Source organism: Alligator mississippiensis, chromosome 13 (genome assembly GCF_030867095.1).
Source record: "Alligator mississippiensis isolate rAllMis1 chromosome 13, rAllMis1, whole genome shotgun sequence".
Taxonomy (NCBI): Eukaryota; Metazoa; Chordata; order Crocodylia; family Alligatoridae; genus Alligator; species Alligator mississippiensis.
The window spans coordinates 51,377,572-51,404,690 of NC_081836.1; the positions used below are offsets into that span (position 1 = coordinate 51,377,572).

The 27,119-nt window shown below is 52.8% G+C and overlaps 1 protein-coding gene and 1 long non-coding RNA gene across 2 annotated transcripts in view; one reads left to right on the top strand and one right to left on the bottom strand.

Moving 5' to 3' along the window:
• Positions 1–21,148, bottom strand: LOC132244669 (uncharacterized). The gene is made up of 3 exons (XR_009456379.1): positions 21,042–21,148; positions 2,607–3,549; positions 1–764 (listed from the first exon to the last, which is right to left on the bottom strand). It is a non-coding gene; the product is annotated as an uncharacterized LOC132244669 (long non-coding RNA).
• Positions 19,351–27,119, top strand: part of LFNG (LFNG O-fucosylpeptide 3-beta-N-acetylglucosaminyltransferase) — a 17,829-nt gene continuing 10,060 nt past the window's right edge. The window contains exon 1 of the mRNA XM_019494744.2: positions 19,351–19,713. Coding sequence (XP_019350289.2) covers positions 19,375–19,713 — 339 coding nt within the window. The 5' untranslated portion in view covers positions 19,351–19,374. The remainder of the gene's footprint in view (positions 19,714–27,119) is intronic.

A 27,119-nucleotide genomic window follows, 5' to 3' on the forward strand; every position in this document is an offset into this window, starting at 1 on the left:
CAATAGGAATACACAGTACACAAGTTAGAGAAGAGGCCCTGGCAGGACCTGGTACCAGTGCTGGTACAAAATTAGAGAAGCAGTTTATGGGTGATGGTCTCAGCAGGCTTGTCTGGATCTATGATTGATCAATGTTCTTTACTCATCCGTCACAAAGGAAAACACAAGAAGCCAGTTCTTGGACAGAAGGGCAGAATCAACTCTCCTCCCATCTCCCAGGTTCCTGCGAGCCCAGCCCCAACACACACAGGCATTCATGGTATCTGCTTCCTCATAACGGCAGGGAAGAACCTACTGTTCAGTCCCTTCCTCCCTGTTCTAGCTCCACCATCATCCTTTCTTGGTCTTGCTTTGGCTCCATCCTTCTCGCAGGAACGTGCTTGCACTTCTCCCCGGTCTGTGCCTCCCTCCCTGCAGGGAGGGGAGAATCTTTCACTTGCTGCATGTGCCACTTGGACCTTTGGCTGGTTGCAGTCTCTCTCAGCCTTTGGTGTCCTCTCACAGATGGGTAGACAGCACTTTCTATGTTCCCATGATCCCTGGAGCTTGTACAGTTCAGTCAGGAGTCTGCCATGTGGAACTTTATCAAAGGCTTTCTGGAAATCCAAATAAACACTGTCAAGTGTGCAGTCACTGTCAGCTGTGCATCCTCTTCCGACAGCCTCAGAAAGTCTCTCCCTCCTCACTGCCTTCCCCGCGGTCTGAGTGTAGCAAAGGAAAGCTGCTCCGTGCCATGGATCCAACATGGTCCTGGGAAATGCTGTCTGAAAGAGAAAGGCAAGCCTGTACTCAATGGAGGCAAGGATCAAGGATTTCCTACTAGCATACAGCCTGATACAAAACTCACTGATGCCAACAGAAGTTTTTCATTGTTTTATTTGGCTTTGGAGAAGGACTTCAAGGAACCACGGGAAAAAGTAGTGGTGGGCATTCCCGTGGCATGCTAGGAAGTGGGGCAGCAAAGGGTAAATGAGATAGAGGAACAAATCTGATCAAGCTGCACTCAGCATCGGAGGTCATAATGTGGGGTCTCCTCCCCTCTAGACCTCTTTTTAAAACTAAGAAAAAGAACATATTTCAAAGGAAAACAAGCTAAATGGCCCAGGATCCAGCTCATGAGGGTTGCTGGGCCTAACATACTTTCAAGGAACAGGCAAACATAGCTGTTCTCACTTCCATTAGCTGGTAGAGGCATGGGGACTTCTGAAAGAAGGTCAAATGCATTTAGGAGGGAGCTGCCCAGTGGCACTCCATAGGGTAGCAAAGCTGGCTGCTCATGGAGTAGCGGAGGTAGCATTGCATGGCACGTTGTCAGAAGGTGAACATGATGGACGACTCTTGTGGGGGGAGCGGACAGCAACAGCAAGCCGTTTGGGTTAACCAGAGAAAGATCAAATGGGCACTGCAGAACAAAGTGATGAAACAGCCTTTCTGAGCCAAGCTGGGGCTCCTATGTTGCTACAGCTGAGGGAAGACTTCCTGCAAAGAGAAGACAACCTAAAAAGGAACTTCAGTGGTTGCCAAAACATTTCAGTAACAACCACACAGAAAATCTGAACTTGTGTCACAAGACCAGGAGATCTCCTCTGTCCCTCTCCTGGAACTTCGACTGGAGATGTCTGTGCTTGCTAGCAGCGGGGAAGGCTCACGTGGGCCAGGAGGCCGTGATGCACAGAGGTGTATAGATGCCACACGTAGCAGCAAGAGTCATACAAGTGCTGAGTGGCCAGGAAAGGCAGCATCTATCATAACCTTCAGCCTGAAATGGACTCAAAATAAATCATAAGACTAATTTTCTGGAGTATCAGGAACCCAAACAAACCATCTTGCCAGCATTTATCTGGCATTTGAGCAGATTGGGTACCATCCTATTAGTGTGCTTTGCAGTCCTCGATGATTGTTAGCACAGCAGAAGATATGACCTCTCATATATACATGACGGTGTAAGTCATGGTTAAATCCAGAGCCAAGAGGGCATCTTGACTTTCTCAAATTCATTCTGACAGTGGTCTCTGTCCGGTGATGATAGTCTTTAAAAAACACGGCTGTTTGAGTGGGATCAGCAGCACATTCCTAAGGCTTTCTGGTCAGATCCGCAGCTGATGTAAAACAGTATTGCTCCACTGGCAGAGCTACGCTGACTTCAGTTGTCTGAGGCCCTGGTCTCCATTTCCAAAGGGGCAGCATATAAGGACCTATATTAATCTATATACCTATATCTTAATATTAATGAAGTCAAAGGCTTGCTATTTCCACCCAATAGATAGTGATGTCCAATAGGCTTTTAAGACAAGGGGTCCTGCCTAGCAGGACTCTTTTGTTTTCACAGTCGCTACACCAAGAATGAATTTGTCTCTGCATTCATGTTCAGAGGTAGATACTGAGCTAAGAGAACCTTTACCACTTGTATATCCCCCAGAAAGCAGATGGCCTTCACTAGAGCTGCACGTAAGCTTAGCACCATCTTCTCACTACATTCAGGAAGACTTCAGATGCTATTTTTGCTGGGGTGACCTCACTGCTTGTGTCACTCTGCCCCTTTTCTGCTTCCTCAGTCACTGATATCTGGCTCTTGCCCGCTGTTTCCTCATGCATGAAGTAATCACCTTAAGCCTCTCTTTACATTTCTAGAATTCTTGTTTCTCTCCCAAATGCGACTGGATTGCGCTGGGGCCCTGGACTTCCTGTTCTCAATGCTTAGTTCTGCTGTTCACCTAGAATACAAATTATTAGCTTATTTTTTAACCAGAATCAACAACCCAATATCAGAAGCATCATTTTAATACCCATTCTCTCTGGATGGTTTTCAACCTTTTTTTCATTTGTGGACCCCTAAAAAAATTTGAATGGCGGTATGGACCCCTCTGAATTGTCAGTGTGGGTATTCACATACTTTTGATTCATCATAGTCATCAAATCCCTTAGACATAGTCTGCAGACCCCCAGGCATCTGTGGACTACAGGTTAAAACCACTGCTATAGAAGCAGGGGTGTAGGTTGAACAGAAGCATTCACTCAGTTTATAAGGAAGATTAGATGGGCCTGTTTTGCTTCTGCCAGCTTCCCATCTTCCTTAGAAGTCCCTTTTTGTCGTCTTTCTGAGCCCCCGACATGGCATGGTTGGCTTTAAGCAAGACAGTGCGAAGCCTCGAATATTTGGAAGTCTACAACTTTGTTCTCATACCAGCTGCTCTTGTTTCTCAGGAAGTATTGACATGGATCCCAAAGGAGCCCAGAGGGGAAATGAAAAGCTCTCCCCCTCCCCACCTCTACTAGACCCCAAAGCGACCTTTCTTTCCCCAAAATAATCCCACACTGTTCCCGCACAAAGCAAATTCTTCCTGGATTATATTTTAATATCTGCAAAGCCTCAAGTTTAAAAGAAAAACAAATGTGAAACCAGTTCATGAGTTTCCTTCAAGGGAAAAGAAGAGAAACACCCTCTGTTGTCCTTAAGAGATTGCACAGGAACCGCATGCGTGGATCAGGCTGACCGGAGCTGACAGACATGCATTCTGCTGAGGCCAGAAGGAGCTGAGACATCAAAATCTGTAACCAAAAGGGAAGGGATGAGCATGCCACACAAGAGCACAGCACCACAGCAGCCGCCTTGGCAAGGCTCCCGGTCTCCATGCCTTTGCATTTCTTATTTGTTCCTGTTGTTAGTTTGTGAGTATGTGATATGTTCTTCTGGGAGCGGGTAGATGATACTCCAGGGTGCCCAGAAGGCAACCAGAGTTGCTTGTCCAGTCTACTCTGCCAGCTGGAGATCGGCCAGCATTATGGTACAGATATAAACCAGTGGTTCTCTACCTCTTCCATAGCTCGACTTCCTCTGGGGCATAGCTAGGGAACGGAGTGAATGGGAAAACTGATAGGCCCCGCTTTTCCCTGCAGTTTTTCACTTTGTCTGTGCTACAGTGTGTGTTTCATGGAAACTGTTGGCCTCTCTCCGGGGGTCAGTCTCGCGGGGTAAATAGCCACTTTCTCTGGCACGTGTCCAGACCTGATCAGAGCCGGCAGCATGTTGTGAAGTGCTGGTGTGTTTTTCTGCTCTGCAAATGGCCTAGTGCTGTTATAGAAGGGAAGCAAGGTGAAGGATAATGGTATAATATGGTTTCCTCTTTCCACTTGGCTGCTGGTTTGAATCCAGCCCAGGTCAAAAGCGGAAAAAAGGCTGTTCTTCTCTTCAGTGGCATGTATGAAAGGAGTTGGCTGGCCTCTGCCCTATATCTAGTGGGCAGGTGCCTGGGTCATCTCCCTGAGCTAAGCACCCTGCCTGTTGTGTCAGAAGAGACGTCTGGGACCGAAGTCTTGAGTGCCTGAGGAAATCTCCCAAGATAGCTATTGTTCCTGTGTGGGGGCAGACTACTCTGGAATTAAAATTGCTTTATTCTGGAATAATCTGCTATGCAATGACTCAGGACAGTGTAAGAGCATGCAGCAAACTAGTTTTGAATAACTCATGTACGTTCCCTGTGTAGTCCCGGAGGGGAGGAGGGGAGGTCTCTCTGGGGCAGCATTCAAGCCAGCAGTGGGGAGAAGGGCAATGCAGCCGATGTCCCAGGGCAAAAAAGGTACAGCAGACTCAGTGGATAAAGAGGAAAGATTTAACAGACAAGAGCTGTCCATCCATTAAATCCATTGTCTTCATCCCTTTTGGGCCCATGTAGCTCTAATCAATGGGTCTGGAATAGAAGGACAACCTCTCTCCCATTTTATGGCCAACGCTTTCAACTTTGGCCATGGATTTGGGGGTTGTCCCAGGTTGGGACACCTTATGGTTAAGGCCCAGATACTGACTGTGCTCTGCTTCAGACTCCCTTTGTGACATGGAGCAAGACATTAATATCTCTATGCTCAGTCTCTCATCCGTGAAATGCTGCTGCTACTGTTTATGTGATACCACTTTCTCCCACTCTTCGGTTGCCTTGTTATCACAGGGTACTATCTTTTCTCGCATACCACACACCCATAAATAAAACACGCAGCATGTTTTTGGGAGGCAGAATGTAGGGGTTAAAAAAGATTTTTCTGGTCATGGCCAACTGTGCGGCATAAAGTCCTCCTGAAAACACAGAGTGTCTATACGCGTGCGTTTTGATTAGAGCAGCTCCTGGAAAGCCACTCTAATTCAAATGCCTCCGTGTCATGTGTATTCAGCAGCCCGTGTTTTGAAATGTCCATGGGGATGCTTTAACTAAAGCTCATTCAGTGAATTTTAGTTAAAGTGCCCCTGCTGCCATTATGAGGTGTGGGATGCTGAATATATGAGACGCTACAGCACGCTGGAGTGTTTTCATTCAGCAGACTCAATTAAGTCTGCTCTGATGTGTTCTTATTAGACCATGTCAGAGCACATGTATAGGCACCCGCAGAGTGTCCAGGAAGTGTGGCGACTCAGGACGCAGTCTGGGTGACGCAGCAGGAACACCCTGGGGTGGCAGGACAGCAACAAGGGCTAGGCTCCCAACCCTTGCACGGGCAGCAGTCCAACTGTTACGTCTTTACAATAAACAGTTCTTAAACTTCCTGTAGATATTTAAATGTTGTTTCCCCACCACAAGGCTCATCGGGATACTACAGACCGCATGCAGCAGGTCACTCACCCTCGGCCAGCTCAAAGTGCTCAGGCTGTGCCAGGGTTAACACTGGACTCTGCCCCTTCTGCTTTCAGGGCCACAGAGAGGTGGCAGCCATCCTGGCAGCCAAGAATCACAGTGTCTGCCTGAAGGGATGTTGGGGTCTTACTTCTACCTGCCCTAGCCAATGAGTTTGCTTCCTGTGTTATACTTGTTAGCATAAAGTGTTTGGGGTAGGGACTGTTCAGGGCAGTGCCTCTCACGATGGAGCCCCTGGTCTCAGCTGGGCACTCTGGAGGCTGCAGTAATTGATAGCATGCTAACCTCAGGGTGATCTCAAGGTAACGATTTGTGCCCTTAATTACAATGTTGAGGAAGCTCACTGGGTTACTCTGCCACAGCAGACTTTCTCAAGAGGAATTTTCTGAAAGTTCATTTTATTGTTGTGTGGATTTATTCTGATTCCTATACTACACTGAAGGGGCTAAAATATCCTCTTCCCAAAGGGATCATCTGTTCTTGGTTAGCTACCCTGACGGCATTCCACAGCTCAGCTGGATTTGAACAGCTAGAAGGACTTGTCATAAAAGACTTAACTCCCCAAAGGCTTTAAAAAAACACATTTTTAAATTTTTAGCATCCAAGAATTGGATCTGAGGATGGCTGAAACAGAAAGATCCATGAGCAGCTATGCTAAAAACTGATTCATGTTAGGAAACTATTCTGGCGCATGCCAATATCAAAGGAGAAAATGCTGACATGCAAGCTATTCTATTTGCATTTATGAAGAAGCAATTAAAAAAAAAAAGGTAGCTGTACTTTTTCTCCCTAGAGCCTTTCTGTTGAATAAATTCCTTTATAAATTAGAAAAGCATATTTTGCAGTATATTTCTCCTTAAGAGGTGGGTGGGCTTGGCAAAAGTTTCCATTTTTCCATCCCTTATAACTTGATCATCCATGTTGAATTAGCAAATGGGGTAAAGACTCTACCTTCATTTTTCAGTGGCAAACAGCAAAAAATAATGATAATATTTAGTCTGGATTTCCAAGAGGAGCTGAAGTTACCCTTATCTACTGTAGCCATTGGTGTTCATATCACTAACATGTGTGATCTGGGTCTGCTCATGTCCTGCCTTTGTGTCTCTCTGCTGACTGCAATATCAGCTGCCAAGACAGCAATGTTTAGCTGAGTTCCTACCACTTCAGCAAGCAGGAAGTTTTCCATCGGGTAGAGTTGCCCTCTGTGAGAGTCTTCGTTTGAATCTGCACTTTGGTGGTCAGTAGGTTGTACACATTGCCTAGATCAGAATTGGCCGAGTGTCTGGACATACAGCAGGTTCTTTAAGTGGCCTGACTTATACAGTCCGATCGATGTGTCGTGACTGATCTTAGTCCCTGAATATGAAATGATCAAGGCTTTCTAGGACAAGAGCAATTGTGAGCATCAGTGGTGAATCCAGATCAGGGCAAATTGGATCCAAATGAGTGGGAACCCGAGTGTGTGGACATGTGGCAGGTTATATTACATTTCTCTGGCATAGGTAGCAAAGACAGCTTCTTGCCATTTACACCAGACCTAGGGAGTTGTACTGGGTGAACTGCATGGAAGCAATCCTTGAGGACAGGAGCCATCCTCTTTCCAGGTGCACAGTGTTTCTACATGGTGTGAAACAGCTACTGAGTTTCACTCCAGAGGAGGCTGCCCTTTAGTGCCAGGCAAGGTGACTGGGATATACTAGGTGATCTTTCTGAGCTAGATCACTGCACAGCTTAGGTTCAGGCTTACCAAGGGAAGGCAAAGATGTTTTGGAGGGAGGATGGAGAGGAGAGAGTGGCAGTAATATTAAACTTTGCTTTTGCACCTGTTCATCATGGAGGAGATGAGTAGCTTTCCCTGAAGCTCACAAGAAGATCCTATCCTATGCTTTGACTACGAGAGCAGGAGTGCAAATGTAGGCAGGGGCATCTCACAGGGGTTTGAAGGCCACAGAGTTCCAGTGGTCCTTATAGGAAAACCACAGTCCTTTGGTGGAGATATGCTATTAACTCCATCCCTTCCTGGTCAGCTGAGATCTCTGCTCTTGCAAACTGCCTTCTCCCTCTGGGTTGGGGCTTCAGGGGTCCAAGTTCTGACCCTACTGAAGGCAATGAAAAGCCTTGACCTTCGAGGAGCCTAACGTGTCAAATGCTCCATGGATATAAACTGGCCTTGAAGTCACTGGAACTGCCCTCGTGTGCACAGGCCCAGGCATGAGTCTCCCAGGGAAGCAGTTGGTGATTTAGATGGCCTAGGAGTGCTTTGAGGAAATGCTGGGGACCTGAGACTCTCTCCAATTCCTCTTTCTCACCTAGACCTCATTTATAAAGAAACACACATACACACCACAATGCAATGCAAACCAATGAAGGGAAGCTCAGAGCGTCCATGTGCATTCAAACAGAATGGGGCTGCTGTACACAAATACCTGACGGAGGAAGAATGCAGTTAAACTTCCCGTTCCCCCAGAAGGTAAAACACAATAGAGAGCAGATGCACAGTACTTCCTGCAGCTTCATTGTTACCATTTCCAGGGGTGATGGAGCCCTTGTCCAAGCCGTCTGCACGATGACAGAACATGCTAATTATAGAAGACGGTAAAGAGTTAAACAGGTTTCCATTGTGTGCATTAGTCCTTCAGTGATGACCAGAACAGCTGGAAGAAGACGTCCAGTCTCCCCCAACTGTTTCTTGTTAGAGGGAGAATTCCTCCTTTTAACCTTGACTCTTCTGTCTGTCCTCCAGGGCATAAGGGCAGTCCCTGCCCCTCTGCTCTCTCCCACCCTGGTGAGACGTGTCCATACTCCTGACACTTCTCATGTGAGCGGGAGCTGTCTCCCATCCATCCACCTGCCTCAGAGTCTCCTGTAGACCACCCCAGGAGGCCGGCGCACTCTGTTTCTCACAGCTTAGGTGACCTCGCCCGATCCTCAGTTGCTAGTTCCCTTCATTCATTCGATTTTCTGGCCTTCGCTTTTCTTTTCCAGTTAAGTTTTAAAGTCATGCGGGATCCAGCCTTCTGTGCTGAATAATTTCAACTGAGCCATTAACAGAAGTGAACGAGGAGCGATTAGCATTCCCCTTTGGAATTCCAGCTTTGTGTCCCTCATCACTGTATATTTTTGCCTTAAAAGGGGGCTGGCATGGTCCTAGCAGTGTGAGGGCCCCTAATCGTGGAGCAGGGCTGACATTTGCACTGTGTTAGTCATGCTACATGTCAACATTTTTGTGAGCTTTCCAAAAACAGAAATTCTAATGAGATGTTTTAATCCCGTCTTCAGCCCCCCACCTCTAACCCCTGCTTTCTTCCCACTTTGCAAAGCCATAATCAACCGCTCTCCTCTAGGGAAGCCCTCCTGGGAATCATACACAGTCCGAGCAGTTAGATGCCCATTTAAAACGAACATCACATGAAAAATGAAGTGTTACAAGCTTTCAGGGATAGCAGGGAAGGGGAACATGAATTCCACAACTCCCTATGGAGAAGGGTCTCCCTTGGACCATAGAGTCAAGGCGGGAAGGCCTTTGAGGCCTCCATCTAGCATGGAGACTCTGTTTTCAGCCCTTGGACATGCAAGTTGGAAACAACTCGGCTGAGGGGTCTGGAATAAGCCAAGAACTTGTGGGGGCGCAGAGAGAAGCCAACTACTCTTGAAACCTCAGATGGAAACCAGCATTTAGAAGTAGCCTGGACAAGAAGATAGCAAAGACCTAGTGACACAAATCAGATCCCCTTTGGCCAAAGAGTCCATGTTCAAATGGCATTCACAGCTCCAGAGCTAGCACTTTGGTGGTGTTCCCTGCCTTCCTGGTGTGGCCTCAGGGCATACAGTGGGGATTTTAAGCTAGGAAAAAAGAAACTCTTGGCCCACCTGGAGGAGAGGCCCTTCCAGTGGGAGCCTGTGCTTCCCTTGGCTCCAGCAGGAGACACTTGTACTATGCCTCAAAATCAGGCTGGGGTATAGGGCCCAGGGGGATAGTGCCAAGAAGAATGGCAGTGCTGCACGCTGTATAGGGGAAGGAAGGGTGGGGGGGGGCCCATCACTCCTTCAGCCAAATACTAGCACAAGGCCTGGCACAGGGACCAACTGAGGAGTAGCACAACCTGTGTCACCCTCCCTTGGGAGCTGCCAGGGCACAGATGAAGGCAGCTGTCCCTTCTGCCCCACCTCTCTGGGCCTGGGGATGCACCGGAGTGATGGCAAAGGAGACAGAGAGAATACCAGTGGCATTAGCAGAGCTGGTGTCTGGTACCTGAGGACTACCCAATCCCCCCTGGTTGCACCTCTCCCCATAACTCTCTCCCATCCGCTGCGTCTGTCCTGCCCCAGAATGTCCCCTGGACTCGGCGTTTCTGGGTGCATATCTCCCCCGGCTGGAGCTATTCATCTTGGGGGACTGGAGAGCCAGGCTGAAACTGCAGGGCTTTTCAATTATAAATCTGTGGATTTAGAATCATAAAATCATAAAAAATGATTCTGTGATTCTAAGTCTACAGATTTATGATTGAAAAGCCCGCAGTTTCAGCCTGGCTCTCCAGCCTCACAAGATGAATAGCTCTGGCCCAGGGCTATTTACCAGAGGCTATTACCAGGATTTCTCACCAGCAACCAAAATGCAAACTGGAGAAATCCAGGGTGAGGGCACAATGAAGCCAATCTTTTCCCTTGGGGGTTTCAAGAGGGCATTTAAGGAATCAGGGGTTCTAGGCTGACAGCCGGCAGAGAAAGAGAGAGGCGCGCAGGCTGGGGGAGAGCGCTGGAAAGCAGCTGGGCGATTTTGAACCGGATCCAGAGCCGGAGCCAGCGAAAGTGATGGAGGAGGGAGACGCTGGGAGCTGCAGTTGGAAACCACACGCAGGAGCCCTGCCCATAAATCGCACAAGCGGCAGTGACTGTACCCAGCAAGCATCTCCAGTGACCGAGCTATTAAATAACCACAGCCCGTAGCTGTGCTCAGTAACTGCACGCGGGGAAGGGACCAAGCGCCCGCAGATGGAGCCTGCACCGTGCATGCCCAGCATGGCCCTCAGCTGTGTGCATGGTGCAGAGGGCACAATCCAGCCCAGCAGCCGCATCTCCTGGGAAGATACTGGAGTGTTTGGGTGCTGTCGCTCACCAAGGCCACAAGCCCATGTTAGCCCAGGGCATCCTTAGGATGCCATGGGCAGGTGGAGGCCTCCACGTAGCAGGGAGCAGCAGGCAGTGTGGGCACAGCTGGTCAACTCTGGAAGGAGGGGAGTCTACTCAGAGTCATAGTGCTTCCCTTACCCCTTCAAGCCCCATAACCCCTCCAGGAGGAGTGGAGTTTGGATGTGACGGGGAGGTCAGTGAACCGAGGCACAGGCTGGTGGTGTGAGCTGCGCACGGCGGGTGGAAGAGCCGGACATGCCTGCCTTGGAGTCCTGTGCTCTACCCCTGGCAATCCCCGGCACTCCCAGGACCACAGCAGCTGCAGGGGAATCAGAAAGGGTCACATCAATGGGCCAGCCAGTCCTGTGTCCTGTCGGACACTGGCTAATGCCAGAAGGTTCAGAGGAACCCCTGCAGTGGATGAGAACGTGCTAAGATAGATGCCTGAGGTAGAAATGGTTATTTCCTTACCATCTGCAGTTACTTATTAGTACACATCTTTCAATCCCTTATCATTTTTTCCTCCTTCCTAATGTAACCACAGATGTTCTTGGATGTGACGTGTCCAAATCCCTCTGATGTTTCAGGGGGTGTCAGTGCCTAACTCTCCTTTGAAGATCCCAGCTCTGATGTCTAAACCCCCCACTCCTGATCCGCAAAAGATCTTTGCCTTGCTAACATCCCGTGGCACTGATTCCCCCAGGCCAATTAAGCTTTGTGCAAGGACCGGTTTTTCTGTTATTCTATCTAACTGTGCTGCCTTTATTGTCACTGCATGTCATCGGGATGCTGTGGCCCGGAGCACTCCACTCCCAAGGGATCTTTAGCTTCCCTTATCCACGATCAGTGCACGTGCTGCTGAGATACAATGGAAGCAAGGTCATTTGCACTGGTGACGTGTAGCGGGTGCACACGGGTGCACGTGCACCTCTTGAGATTGGCCGTGCACCCCCTGGAAGCACCACCATGAAACTGGAAGTGTACTTCAGGTTTCGCCACTGGCTCAGCAATCAGGCGCTGGAGGACCCCCTACCCGGTTGGCGATCAGCCACTGGGGACCCCCCCCATTGGCGATCGGGTGCCCCCCCAGACTCGCAGGCACCAGTTGCCCATGGGAACTTGCATTATCACAGACCCTCACAAGAGGTGAGAGCCTCCAGACCAGCTACGAACTGACTGCCCGGAGGAGTTTTCCATCTATTGACTCCTCTGTGAAATCCTATGAAATATGAACTGTCATTTCTGCCCAGGAGAACTTTTACAAGCTTTTCTCCAGTGCCTGAGGAAGGGTGTTTGTGCCCGAAAGCTTGCAATTAAAGACTTGCAAAAATCTCATCGGTCTACTAAAAGAGATCATCTCTACTACGAGTCCTGATTGCTGAGATGCAATGAAATCACTGGTGTCTTCGGCGGTCTCATGACTACTGCAGTCCATCTCTCTCTGCAGGAGTTGCGGCGGGGACCGAACGCTGGATGTGAGACAGCTCCTGGGGGCCCCGACACTTTTTCTCTCCCAGGAGTGGCGAGGTGGTACAAGGATGGTGGCTCGAGTCCCAACAGGAGCTTCCTTTAAATCACATATTTAAACAAGAATAAAAATGAGTTTTGCAAAAACAGGGAAGGAAACTTCCGCTCACACAACGGGGCTGGCAAAGGCCCCGACAAGCAAGCTTGGCCTCGCCTCAGAGAGAGCGGCCTTAAATCAGCTCGAGATGTTCCAACACCCCTTTTCTTCCCTTTTCTCCCTATTTAACTTCCCTCCCCTGCCAAAGCAGGACTGAATAGCGAGCATGAGAAACCAGGCCAAGCAGGGACGGCCCAGTGCCCCTCGCTTTCTTTCAGGATCAGCGCTTTTGCAACGCCATTTGTGTTGCCGCAGCCAATCTCCCTCCGCAACAATGAGGGCTATAATCTCGGGGCAAGGGGGTTGGAAATGTCTCCGCCGAGAGAAGAATGTGGGGAGGAGGAAGAGGAGGGGGAAATCGCCCCCGCCCGTCACCACCACCACCAGAGAAAAAAAATTCGTAGACCTGAAGGAGTCACCACTAAATTCCATTCAACTGACAGAAAAGAAATCAAATCCTTTTAAAGAGAGCCCACTTTCACCACAAGAATGCTCCCTCGGCCCATTGTCGCGCTGCCCCGCTCTCTTGCAGCGGCGCGGAGGAAGCCGCTCCAATACATTAACCAGTTTAACTTGCTCGTGACCCCCCTCTGCCCAACACACAATGAGGCTCTTCTCCCGCTTTTTTCCCCGATTCCCTTTCAGCCGCTCAGTCCCCCGCTGTTCCTCCTCTTGCTGCCTCTTTCTTACTCAACCTTTCTCAGGCTGCTTCTGTTAACCCGATGGCATAACCACACTTTGCATTTCTATAGCAGCTTCCCGCCTGGGATCGCAACTATAACTACGTACGTCCCACCCCGGCGGGGTGGGGATTGCCATCCCCGCTAGAAGGGAAGGGGAAACTGAGGCAGCAAGGCCTGGTTGAGTCCAGTGAGACTTCCCGAGGTCATGCATCATATCAATGGCAGAGCTGGGAGTAGAAGCCAGGAGTCCTGATCCCTGTTTCTTCGCCCTATACGGGGCACCTTTACCTTGCTTTCTGCCTGACTTCAGATTAGCCAGCTAACTACCCCAAAGCAGCTAATTAAAATTGCAGGTGGAAAGCAAAGGAGCCTGCTGACAGTGCGGCAGCTGTCCTGCCAGTTCGGTGCTGCAAGGTCCCTGGTGCTAGCAGAGCATCCCAAGATCCTCAAAGGGCTACCTCTGAGATTGCATCTCAATGTCGACCCGTGCGGATCTGGTGGTTGACTGCACCATCTTACACTCAGGTGATTTAAACTCTTCAGGGCAGGGACCATCTGTGTTAGTACCTAGTTTCAGTGAATAAGGAGTAGAAATGCAGAGGACCGTGACCTTGAGAGATGCCTTTTAAGCGATGACAAGTAAAGCACCTAAATTGTTCCAAGTATACAAATGCATTGATACCATAAGCCACGCTCAGCTTTTCTCTCTGATGAGCTGTTCCCTTTTATTACAAGGGGTTTGCTCGCCATTTTTAATACTGCTGCAGGGCTGCAGCTCGGCCTTTGCGAGCAGACAGGACGTGGGAGGCTCCAGTCAGGTCGGACAGGGCTTCTCACGCTTTGTGGGACAGACGGCAGGCAACCTGTACCTGCCCGTGAGAGACAGAATCAGGTCATCGTTTGGGCCCATCGGCAACAAAAGAGCAAAGTTGGCCTGAGCCACAAAATATTAGAGCCAGGGCTTCCCATCCCCAAAATAGAAGAGGATTCAGAGCCAGCGGCTCTGGCTCATTGTAAGGGTTGGCCACAAATCTGGATTCAGATGCAACCCGAGGAAGGGGCTGGATTTGGAGACAGGGGTTTGGGTCAGAGCCACCTCGAGCATAAAGCCGGAGCTGATCTGTGCTGTCTTAGCCCTGCAGTTATTGGGCAAGAGGAGCCAGGAGGCTTGGGGGCTGTTCCAGCACGAGGATGCAGGCAGAGACGGCAAGCAGAGCGGGACTCTGCTATTCAGGCTGCCCTCCCCTTTCTTGACAGCAGACCAAGGGTATCAGTGGCATCACATCTGTAACGACTCAAAGGGAAAATATGCAAATACTGTGACACAAAGCATGAAGACCCAACTCCCTGCTCAGCTGAGAGGGGGGTCTCTCTTGGGCCCAGACCAGGACATTATAGTGGGCTATAGCTACCCGACCTGTTTTGAGGCTCTTGAGAGGGCATCCATTTCCAGGGCTCTTTGCCATGTTTCTTTTGGGGCAGGTCAGCAGCAAAGGGTGCTTTAGATAGTGGGGCAAGGTGAGGAGTGCTCCTTCCTCCTCCAAGTCCTAGCAAGGCTGCCTCTGGCTATCCCAGGCACAAGACAGGGTGGGGGAAGACAGGTTCAGCTTTTATGCATTGAGTGCCAAGCTCTGTGGCACTGCACAGAAATGATCAGGGTGAGGTTTCCCCAGGGAAGACTGTGGAGAGCCTCCCACCAAAGCCAGCAAGGAGGGAAGAGCGGGGGGAGGAAGAGACTGGCAGGATTTCCCTGAGCTGAGGGATGGAAACAGGTCCCCTGCAGGATGCTTGTCTGCTGTGGGTGAGGACAGTGCCAGAGCCTCTCCCTTGAAGCCAGGAGCAGAGACGCCTGAAGAGGAAGTCTGTGGACATGTGGCTGGAGTTCAGCATATTCCCTGGGGAGCTGTACTCCAAAGAAACAATGGAAGAGAAAGAAAGGCATCCCCTCTGCCAAGCTGGATGGAGTGCAGTTGGCACCGGCCCGTTGACCCCTGGGCTCCGGGTCCCGTTCTGCATACAGCTGAGACTGCCAGCAACTCAATGGCCTGCAGCAAACAGGGCCAGGGGCTTCAGTAATCAGTTTACAGGGAGCCCTGAAGACTGGGAGCCTTGTCCTGCCACTGTTGGTGTTGAGATCCACAGGCTCCTGACACGTTGCTGAGAGCCCTGCTGCAGACAGACCCCTTATTGTTGCTGTCATTGTGCTGCACTCGCTGGCATAGGGAGGGGGTGTAAGCTGGCAGCAGTGCAGCAGCTGGGCTGGCTGGGACCTGAACATCTGTCTGCAGCCCTGATCCCCAGGCGCTTCCAAGACCTCGAGACGGGAGAGCAGCTGGCTGAGGGGAAAATGAGTTTCCTCTCTGTTGGCACCCATAGAAAGAGGCTCTTCTTTTCATTGGGATCTTGCCTGGATGGCTTTCCAGCCGCCTCTTGAGGGGAAGTTTCTGTGCAATCAACTCAGAGACCAGGAAGAGAAATCATCAAAACCCCAGGCTGCAGAAACTGTTTAGCCATGAGTTTGGGGTTGGGTTACTGTTTGCTTGGCTTGATTTTTCAGACTTCTTCGGGCTTTGTGAAGCCCCCGTCTTTCCCCGCCCAGACCCTAACAACGCCATGCAAAACAGGCCCGCAGAGAGAGCTTTTTTTATGCCTTCCTACTCCAGGGCCATGATTAAAGAGTGGATCAGGGCAATGTGTATTGTAAAAATGGGAAAGCATAAACAATCTGGCTTTCTTAGAAAAATATTCCCCCTGCCTTCACCCCTGCTGGGATTATATTAACATTGTATATACAGCACCAGAGATGAATGTGGCATCTGACAGAAGGAAAAATGCAAATTGGACAAGGTCCCTTCCCTGAAGGGCTGTGGGACAGCGCTGTCGGCAGCCCCCAACAAAGATCAGGCTTGTTGCAGTGGACACAGTGGAAATATACAGTGAGAGCCAATCCCCACCCATGCAGTTTTATAAGTCAAGGTTGACAAAGGGCAGAAGGGGAAACTGAGGCACAAAACTTCCCTCATGGTGCAATAGCAGGTCAGCATCAAAGCCGAGAACAGTACTCATGTCTCCTACACCCCAGACTAGCACCCGCTCTGCCTCACTGCAAAGCAGCCGACCTTATTCCACCAAGTGAAATGATAAAAGAGCACTTGTAGCAATGCAGCACACTTACAAAGGTCACCAGCCCCACCGGGTGGGTGGGGAGACTGCAAGCTTGTGTCTGCACTGGATTATGCCTCTGACATTTTCCACTATTGCAGCTACCCTTGATAGCCAGATCCTCAGGGTGGCAGGTCCCATTTTAAGTACCAGTTCCTCTAACCTTGCTCAGAGTAGGATAACAGGTCACAACAATCAAAATGCCAGAGGGAGGCATCTACACAACCTCACCCACCATTGCCACCAGCAGCGAGGCTGGAAAAGTAGTCATTTTTAGCAAATAGCCCAGAGTGGACAGAACCCTGGAGGCGAACCCCTGATTTTCCCATAGACAGGAATGGGAACGAATCCCCATTCCTGGCTCTCCCCACTAGAATGAAGCCTGAGCAATATGAATGTTAGTGGCTTTTTTTTTACTTTGTATTTGCATTACCAGTCTCAGAAGAGGCCGATGGGAAACTTTCCCGTCTGTCGTGAGTATGTGCAGAGGGTGGTCTGCTTCATGGTAACCTCTTGGATACTGCTGTGAGAAAAGCTCAGTGCTGTGCCCGCTCCTGCCATGGTCTTTGCAAATCAGCGTCCCTATGCATTGACTGTTCTGCCTGCCATAATAAATCAGGCTGGAATTGATGGGAGTGAGGGGGGTGGGGAGTGGCATAGAGGCCAATGAAGTAATTCAATTTATAATAAGGTTGTTCGCTGTTTGGCTTGGTCACACTGCGCTGCCATGTCAAAGTCCCAGCTCAACACACAGATTTAGTGTCTCAGGCTCTGGATCCAGCAGTAGCTGGACAGATGCCAAAGCAGGCTATGCTCCCGGCTCCTGCTCCCTGAATCTGGGAACAGGGTGGACAGGGTGAAGTGGAAAGGGGTGTTAGGTGGTGAGTTGGGGGTTGAGATTGAAAAGTCAGGATGGAAAGGCACTATTCAGCAGCCCCACAAGCAATGCTAGGAAGAAAGCACCATTGGGAAAGGTCAGCCTGTATTTGAGACAAGGTGGGGAAGGCTCACAGGGGGCATTGGAAAGGCAGTTCGGAAACCGATGGTATTGTATCTTATGCAAAGCAGATCAGCAGTGTCTCCCTGCACGCCTCCACTGGGTAATGTCCCTAGGAAGGCAGAGCAGTGCCCCTTACAGCATTTGTACAATGCTTCTCAGCTGAGCCGCGGCTGAAGTGAGCAGACAGGGCCATACAGCGGGGTCTGCCAGCGACGTTCACACCTTCTTTCCTCAAATGCCTAACGCTTAGAGCTGGGCTTGAGAAGCAAAGGCCTGCAGATGCTCTCCCCTTCCAAAGCACTAGCCTTGGGAGATCAGTTTGGCTCATTGCAAATTTGCATAGCTATTTACACAATGCAGCTCTGGCTCCGGATTGACATGTTGAATGACTCCAGAATTTGAGGCAGTCAAACCAGCAGGTTTAGCCCATGCCTGTCTCTGCATTGCAGCGAACAGACAGCAGCATCAGTGACATTTGTTTTGGTTTCAATCTTAAATTGAATAATACAGCCCTAGGCCCCTAGAGTATTAGCAAAATTTCTAGCTGATTTTTCCCTGGAGGAAAAAGGGTGTTATTTTATATGTGATGATGCATCACACCATCACAGGATCATAAAGAGGCAGGGCTGGAAGGGACCTCCAGAAATCATCTAGTCCAACCCCTGCCTGAGGCAGGATCATCCTTATCCAAACCGCCCTATACAACCTAACATCTAAACTCTATGCGAGACTGCCCTCAACCCTGACATAATGCAGACCTAGCGCCCCAACCAGCCACAGGTGAAGCCAGGGAACCACAGCAGCCAACGTCCTGCTTCTATGAAATGTTGTCAATATATGCTGTTACAAAGAAAGGCAAACCCCGCACAGTCCGCACCAATATGACCAGGGGGTAAAATTCCTTCCTGACCCCGAATACAGCATCGGTCTCACCCTGGGTGGAGAGGCAGGACCCTCTCACCAGGAACCTCTAGCTTTGGTCCCAGCAGGAGCATCGGCACACCTCAGTCAAAGTCCCCAGTCTTGGATGTAGCCAACACCCAGTGCCTCTGAGGGAAGCTTAAAAACACCCTGACATATGTAGCAGAAAGGTGGGCAGGGGGCAGCAGCAACACCCAGAAGCCTGGGCGATCCCCATGGTGGAACGTAGGCATCACCACGCCTGGGTCATCCCCGAGCCGTGGCTGTCCAGCCTCTTCCTGGACACCGCCAGTGGTGGAGAGTGCACGACTCCCCTAGGCAGTCTGCTCCACTGCCTCGCTGCTCCAACAGGGAGTTTTTCTGGATATCCAATCTACATGTACTTTACTGCAACTTCAAGCCGACGGTCCGCATCTTCCTCTCTGCCGCAAAAGAGAAAAGTTGCTTTCCTTCCTCCCTACAGCAGCCCTTCAGGTGATTGCAGACGGCTCTCATGCCCCACGTCCAACACCTTTTCCACGAGCTGAACATCCCCAGCTCCTTCAGCTGCCCTTTGCAAGCCCCGATCACCCTGGTGTCTGGGCCCATCTATGCCCCCTTTTCAAACTCCTCAGTCGGCCCATGGTTGAGAGCGCAGGTCTGGGCAGGGGGAGGCCTGAAGGCAGGATCTGCACGGCTGCCTGGCTCCCCTGCTTTGCTTGCGGCAGGTGGGGCGCCCGCTCTGCGCCCCGCAGGCTCGTCGTGGTCTCGGACAGGGCTTAGAGCGGCGGTTCCCAAACCCGGACAGGTCGCGCCCCAACAATTCAAAACGATACAGCCTTACGTACCACCAGCGCAGTTTTAAGTTCGACCTTAAGTGCCACCATTATGTTTTGTCATATAAAGCAATTATAATAAACCTGTTAATCTACCACGCTAGACTGGCGGTGCCCGTACCACGGATTGGGAAGGCGGGAGCTGCACGAGATCCCTGCCGCCCCACTGCCCGGTGATGCCAGGTGGGCGAACCTGCCACCCCAGGGAGACACCTCCCCAGGCAGGCCTCGAAGCCCCGCCCCTTTGAGGGAGGGGCGTGGCTTCACCGCCCCTTTGAGGGTAGGAGGCGTGGCCTCCTCGCGCCCCGCCCCCGCATGGGGCGTGGCCCGCCCTGTGCGGCGGGGAGGCTCTTAAGGCGCCGCGCGGCGGCGAGCGGAGCGGGACAGCTGTGCCGGGCCGGGCCGGGCGGGCGGGACGATGCTGCCGGGCTGCGGGCGGCGCCTGGTGCTGTCGCTGGCGGGCTCCATGTTCACCTGCCTGCTGGTGCTGGTGGCGGAGCCGGGCGCGGAGCGGGGCGCGGGCGCGGAGGTGCGCAGCTTCAGCGCCTACTTCAGCCGCCTGAGCCGGGCGCGCCGGGAGGCGCCGGGAGGCGCGGGGCCGCGGGCCGAGGCCGGGGCCGGGGTCGGGGTCACGCCGCCGCCCGCCGAGGAGCTGTCGGCCCGGGACGTCTTCATCGCCGTGAAAACCACCCGCAAGTTCCACCGCGCGCGGCTGCAGCTGCTGCTCGACACCTGGATTTCCCGCCACCCCGGCATGGTGCGTGCCCGCTCCCCAGCCCGCGCCCCGGGTGTGTGCTCCGCTGGCCTGTCCCGTGCCAAGGGCCCCCCCATGCTACTGGGTGTGCCCCCAGGTGGGCTGTCCTGTGCCAAGGGGCCCCCTGGGCTATCCCTGCCAAGGCCCTCCTGCTGCCGGGTGTGTCCTCAGCTGGGCTAGCCCATGCCAAGGGGCCTCCCTAGCTGCTGGGTGTGTCCCCAGGTGGGCTGTCCTGTGCCAAGGGCCCCCCCATGCTGCTGGGTGTGTCTGCAGCCCGGCTGTCCCAGGCCAGTGGCCCCCCTGGGCTGTCCCATGCCAAGGGTGCCCCTGTGCCGCCAGGTGTGTCCCCATTTGGGCTGTCCCATGCCAAGGGCCCCTGCACTGCAGCCTAACCTGTGCTAAGTGGCCCCCAGCCCAGCTCTCCCAGCTTCCCTTGCCCTGCAGCCGGGCAGTCCTATGCTAGTGCCGCCCCTGCTGCAGCTGGGCTCTCCTGCGCTAAGTGCTCCCTTGTGCTGGCTCTCCTCCCCACCTCCACCCCGCCAGTACTAAGTGCCCCCACCCACCGTGCAGCTGGGCCGTCCCACGCTATGCCCCCGTCAGTTGTGTGCGCCCCTGTGTCACCCTTAGGGCTGGTTGATGCCCTGCTCTTCCCCTGCCCTATGCTCCTGGAGAGATGGGGAGTAAGGAGCAAGATACGCAGTTGGAGTGGCCGGACTGGGCTTGTGGGAGGGGAAGCTGGGCTCTGCAGCCTGGCCGGGGAGAGCCAGTTGTCAGGGCTGTTGGGGGGGCACACAGGGAGGGATCCTGCAGCTGTCGAGCCCTCTTCTCTCTTCCCCCGGCAGCCGTGATTAGAGCCCAGGGTGTCTAGGATGTCTCGGGGCCACCTCCACTGAAGGCCTGTGTAGTGGGTAGAGGGCTCAGACAGGGCCTGGCCAGACCCTGATGGAGGCTAAGGAACAATAATCAAGCCCCTTTCCAGGTAGTGCTTCACCAGCGTGGTCAGCACTAGCCTTATCTTTCAGTGGGGAAACTGAGGCAGGGAGTTGCAGTAGCAGAGGCAGGAACAAAGCCCATCCCCCTGTACTCCGGATGTTGTTCTGATGCCTCAAGTGATATTTCTATCATGGGTAGGCTGTGCCTGAGCCCACCTGTCAGTGAGGGCATGTCCGCAGGGCACCAGGCAGAGTCCTGGGGGCAGACACTGCAGTGGTGGCCAGTGTGCACGTGGGACTCCAGGTTACTGGGGGTTGAGAGAGGTATTGGATATCTTGACGGGGCAGCAAGGGTGGGGGGCATTTGGGAAGGCAGCAATGCTTGGGGATTTCTCCTACCTTGCGGCATGGCTTTTAGCACATCTTTGCTGAGAAACTCCCCTCCAGCTTGCTTCATAAACCCTCATCATCATCCCTGATGCTCCCAGACTCTCCAGCAGTCCCTTGGCTCCCTGTTCTAGTCCTCTCTTTAGAACAAGACAAATACCCGTTTCCTTTGGAAACACCCCCTTCCCCTTCGGGTGCCTTGGTCAGGAAGCTCGATATCATGAAACAAGCAGTTTCTGCCTGCTCTAAGAACATCTTGCTTTTCCTCTCCACCAGTCCTTCCCTCTTTACCCATTTCCTCCCATTCTCAGATATATCTATTTATATATTTATTTATATTTAAAAGACCTCGGTAGCAAAGAGAAGAGCTTGGCAATAGCTGGGGGATCTGACTAGTTTGACTCGTTCTCTTCCCTGGTGCTGGCAGTACTGCGAGGTAACCCTGAGCCCTGCGGACTTCATGGGAAGGAGGGGTGGGGTGATGCTTCGGGCCCCTTTCACTTGCTCTGAAGATCTCCCAGGCTTGGCAGCAGTTTTGCCGTTCTCCCTGCCATGGTTATTTAGCAGAAACTCTTAGCTGCTCTTTTATGTGTTGCAGTCACGGAGCGGGAGAGTTGGGGGGGGGGGGTGGATAAATACCCCGAGCACCTACAGATGATCCTGGGAAAGGCTGTTCCCTCTTTCTCCAGGGCTCCGCTTTCTTCTGGGGTTTTGTTCTGTTTCGTTTGTCCGTTTGGATTCCCAGAGCCCCGAGCCTCGGCTCTCACGCGGTCCCCCTGGGCAAGCTAACAAAGCCCCTTTTCTCCCAGCGCAGAGAAAAGGCTCCGCAGCCTCTTGTGTGGTGCTTTCCATGGGAACCGGGGAGCTGGAGCTAGCGGTGTCCAGGTCAGGTTGCCTAGAGATGAGGGCCATGAAGCCAGGGGGGCTGCAGCCGGGAGAGGTGCCCGGCTGACAACTGCTGAGTGACAGCTCTTGTACGGCACTTGAGGGACAAGCGTTCGAGGGAGTTGAAGTCGCTGAAAACTGCGGATCAGGCTGAAGAGAGCGGGAGCTGGCGAGCAGGCGGTGGGAGTGCCTTTCCCTGCCAGCCTGGCCGTCTGACCTCTGGGCTCAAAGGGGCCCGACAGCTTGCATTGCTGCTGCCCAGGGGGCTGCTGATCTCCCTTGGCAGGCCCTGGGGATGGCGACTCCCTGCGGTCTTCCCTTTTGCTTTCACTTGAGGGGTCTCTGAGCTGCGCGGGTTGGGCTGTGCCCCCTGCAGGCATGGGCGTACAGCTCTGCAAGGAGGCTGAGAGCTGTTCCTCAAAGTTTCTCCGTGCAAGTGCACCATGCGGTTCGCACAGGAGCTTTTAGGCGGTGGAGTTGCCTGAGCTAAAACGGTGACTCTCAGTCTGAGTCAGGGCCTCCTTTCCCCAGGTCCCGTCCTGCTCTCTTGCTCTTACTCTCTCACTTCTGTTTTGCCAACAGCTTTTCTGCATCGGTGCTGCTGTGCGCTATGGCTGCAGGGCACCCGGGGAGATCCCCTGTGACTGGCCCAGAGTCCCCGTGGGCAAATGAACACGTGTATCTCTGCCGAGAAAGGGAGCGCCCCCCTCTTCCCCTTCCAGCTCCCCAGTGCTGCCACTTTCCCCTCCTGGGCCAGCACCTGCCCCTGGTCCACCCACAGGTGTTGCTCTCCACCCTTTCTCTGCTCTCCAAGGGAAAAGTGAAGGGTGCGGGCAAGAGGGAGTTGGCTCTATCAGGTGGCCGCAGCCTGGAGGGGTGGGAGGTGGGGGAACAGCTATTGTGTTCCCTTGGAGATGCCCTTTGTTCTGCAGACAATAGTCCCAACTTCCTGCCTTCCAAGATGCTCAGATGAGATGATATGATGTGATGGGACAAATCCCCCTATCCCCTCTTCCTCCTTTTATCTGAACAGAAAGGACAGACCTTTGCTCCCTTTCCCTCCAAACTTAACTTCACAGGCAGCAGCCCAAGCAAGGGCTGAGGTTCCAGCTGCGGTTGCCCGGCCCTTAAATGCTTACGATACTGAAGAGCAGTGGAGGGAGAATTTGCACAGTAAAAAAGACAAAAAAAATCCCGCTGCTGCCGGTTAAGGCAGCCCCCAGCATTCCTGCTGAGTCGGAGGATTTGCAGAGACAGGATTGCACAAGTGTTGCCCTGTTTCAGTGGCGTGGGGCACGGAGCGAATGCTCGCCAAGCGACACGAGGGGAAGGCTGGGCTGGCTGCTCCAAGGCACGGGAGAGCCCTGAGATTAACCCCGTCGGGAGCTGCAAGTCTCGTTTCCGGAAGCCTGCTGGATAACCGCAGGCCCCATACCTTCCCCTGCTGCTTTATTCGGGAGGAATGCATTTGCCTTCCAGAGAGCTCATTCCTAAGCAGCGGCAGCTCCCAAACTTCCCCAGCACCTTGGCCAGAGTCCCTGTCCTTGGGGGTAAGGGCCTGCCGCCTGCGCTGTGTGCTGACTCGCTCCGAGGGGGCAGAGGGAGCTGCACACATAGCTCTGGTCCTGTTTACACTCCAAACACGGGTGGGGGCTCGGTCCACCCCGACAGGTGGGACTGGGCTGCTAGAGCCACACCAAACCAGTTCTGGCCACTCTGCTGCAGCCCGAGCCCGGAGAGGGAGGGCTGGATATCTGGATTGCTGAGCTTTCAAATATTGCCTGGCTTAGTACAATCCTGGAAGGGACTTTGGCCTTGCAACTAGAGCTGCAGGCGCTTACCCACCCAGTCTGCAGGATCAGGCCAAGCTAATCCAAGGCAGGGGTGTAGTGCCTGGTTGACGCTCTTTGCTCGGGGGTGAGTGAGTGGCAGGGTTTGGTCTCAGCCCCCAGGAGCTGTTGTGGGGGTGTAAGGCTGTTAATTGTAGGCTTGAAGCCATGATGCTGTTCTGTTCAGGCCTCCATAAAAGCTTGTGAAATATAAGTCTGAGAGGCATGTGGAGAGCGTGAGGTGGGAGGAGTTGAAGGCCCTAATTGCACAAGGAGTTCATTGTTTGCAAGGGGATTATTAAAAATAATAGCACTTAAAATTACAGAGTGGAGGATTCTTCCTCGGACTGAGAAGGGGAGGGGGAGGGAGCACTCCGGGCCTTGTATGAGCCCCTGGTAACCCCAGGTCTCACTTGGGCCTGTTGCAAAAAGGATCCTGCTCCAGCCCCAGCAGCCGGGGAAGGCCAGGGCACAGGAGACCTATTCAAGTGAGATGGTGACTTTCCCTCTTTGGCCCATCAGGGTCAGGACTGTGCATGTTTGCAGTAAACATCTGTGCTGGAGGGGACACCAGCCAGGCAGGAACCTGCTGCAGCTGCTCACTCTCGCCTCCTTCCTCCCTGGAGTGGTGACTTTTCCAGCTGGAGGACAGATACGGACTGGAACCCGCCAGTCCGACCTGCTGCTGCTGCTGTCCCAGCGGGAACTTCAAAATGATGATGTGCGGCCGCAACTTGGGAGAAGAGCCAGTGCTGGGCTCTGCCTCAGCCATGCCATTGTCTAAGAGGCTGCCCCAAGTTAGATGCTGCTTTCTTTTTTGCCCGTGAGAGGGAGCCATGCAGCAGTGTGCAATGAATGGGCAGGCCCCTGCCGCAAAGCAATGGTCCCACTCCTCAGGATCTGTGAGCACCCGGTACTTTCCTTGGGTTCGGTGAGCTCAGACCCAGCCTGATGAGTGCAGACCCGGCCTTGCACACAACGGGAGGAGGGAAGGCGACCTCTAGCACAGAGGAAGGGGAAAGATGAGACTTATGCAACAGGAGGTTCTGACAAGTGCGTGCCGTGATGGTTCCTGTTTTCAGTGAAGCGTAGGAGTGCGTAGGGTTGGGGTTGGATGCGGGGCTGTTTGTCTCCTCATACTGTGTCATCCCTGAAGGGACTTCTGGATTGATGGAAAAGGGCCCCAAATTGGGACTCGCATGGCAGACGAGGCAAGGTCAAGGCCAGTCTCCTTGCTGGGTGAGTGGACTGGGAGCTTTAGAATATCCCTGCCATTGCACGTCCCCCAGTAAGATAGCAAGGGAGCTCTGAGCAGCCAGGGTTTCATGACAAAGAAGGGGAAGTGAGTCACCCAAGAAAGGAGAAATGAAGGGAAAAACCTCTCTCCACGTGACGGCTGGGTGCGGTGCATGGTGGCAGATTGGTGCAGGGTGGCAGACTGGACAGCTTGCCCATGCTGTGTTGGGCTTGGCCTGCTGGAATTGCCTTTAGCAGCCCCTGTGCTCCAGACCACGGTGTGCCCCACTGCTGCAGCAGGCTCTCTCCAGGCCCCATTATACAGTGGTTTAAGGAACCTGGCGAGGTAATTTTCATGGTCTTGGCCTTATTCTTTCATGGCCACTATTGTTTGAGGAGGCTTTGGCATCCTGTGTTTCTTTAAATTGCAGTGTTGAGAACAATGAGGTTTCCTGTGTGTCTCAAGACGGGGTCCCAGGTCAGACAATGCAGCCATAGAGCAAGCAAAGAAAAGGACTTCTCTTTCACCAATTTAAGAGAGTTTGATTCAGGGAGGAATCCCAATCACTCCAAAACCTTTAAAGCATGAGCAGCTCTGACCACTGTGCAGAGGAGGCATCTGAGTGAATGAGAAGGGGGAGAAATGAGGAGAAGCCAAGGCACAAGAAACCTAGTTCAGGCCACTGTGTGCCAGCTGACAGCTTGGGGACGGGGGTGCAGTGCTTGGTTTTGCCTGAGACTGCCTTTCAGCTTGGAGACCCCACATGCATGGAGGCGAGCTGGAAATCTAGATGGGTGCAACCAGCTGACATAGGTATGGCTTGGAAATCAGGAATGATTTGAGGCCGGCTTCCTGCATTGATGGCAGCGGTTTAAGCCGAGCAGAGAGCCAGGCCTGCAGACTCCCATAGGCATAGTATGCATGAACCAGCACTAACCATCCGGCCTGCTCATCCTCACACCTTTGCCTGCGTGGCCTCCCCTGCTCATCAGCAATGATTGTGTAACAGATGCACGAGCGAGGTCTCCAGTTACTGGGCCATTGTGGTTTTGACACAACGTGCTGCCTGGCCTTTGCTAGGAAACCCAAGCAAGCTGTTCGAGACCTGAACCAAACGGTTGACTTTTGACAGGTGCCAAGCCCACATATAGAGGCGCTGGCCTGACTTGGAGCCTCTTGGTTCTGCCTCGCTCTTGCAAGCTTGCGAAAGCCAGCGAGTGTCTCTGGCCTGCGCACTCTTGTGCAGCTTGAGCAAGGGAAATTCAGCTGAGCATGGGCACTTCCCAGCCCCCCGCCCCTTGTTCCCCCCCCAAGCACAACCAGAGAGCAAGGCAGCCGGTACTTGCAAAGGCAAAAGAGAATCGCTGCTTATCGCTTTGACCCTGTCCTTGCTGGCCTCGGCAGAAAGCTGGATGGGGGGCGGGAACGGAAATTGTGCCACAAGGGAGAGTGGAGCTGCAACTGAAGAGTGGGTGTATTACGGGGGGAAGCTGCGTGCACTGGGTATCCAGGGAGCCTAGCATTAGGATTCGGTTACAGCTGGGGAGGCCGCCTGCCTTGAGGATGAGCTGGGCTTCGTTGTAATGTGGTATAGCTCACACACCCACAGTGACTTTTTGTTTTGTTTTTTTTCCATCCCTTTTCTGCTTTTCTGGCTTATTTCCTACCCCTGCCCCTCCCGTTCTTCTTATCCCCCCTCTCTTCTCCCAGCTGAGCAGCCTTTGGAGCCCTCTGCTCCCGGCATCCGCAGCAGAGCCTGGATGCCAGCCCAGGGCTGGGAGCACGGGGCAGGGGGGAGATCTCATCTATAAGCTGTGCGGACAAATGAATTGCAAAGAGAGAGAGAGAGGCTGCAATTGTTTTGGCCTTAATTGAATTTCCTGGCTGGGTTCCTGCCGCCCAGAGCAGTGAGGCAGGAAGGGGGGGGGAGGCAGCAAACCTGTGGTGCTGCGATAGCCCCCGCGAGGTGACGCGGGGGCTGCGCGCAGGCTGTACCCTTCCTGCCCGGGCTGTACCCTTCCTGCCAGGGAGACAGGCGGGCAGGCTGCAACTTTCCGGAGCTTCTTTCCAAGGGGTCTCGTGGTCCCTTCCTGCGGGGAGGGGCATGGAGAGCTTCGCACAGTCCAGGAGATAGTTTCA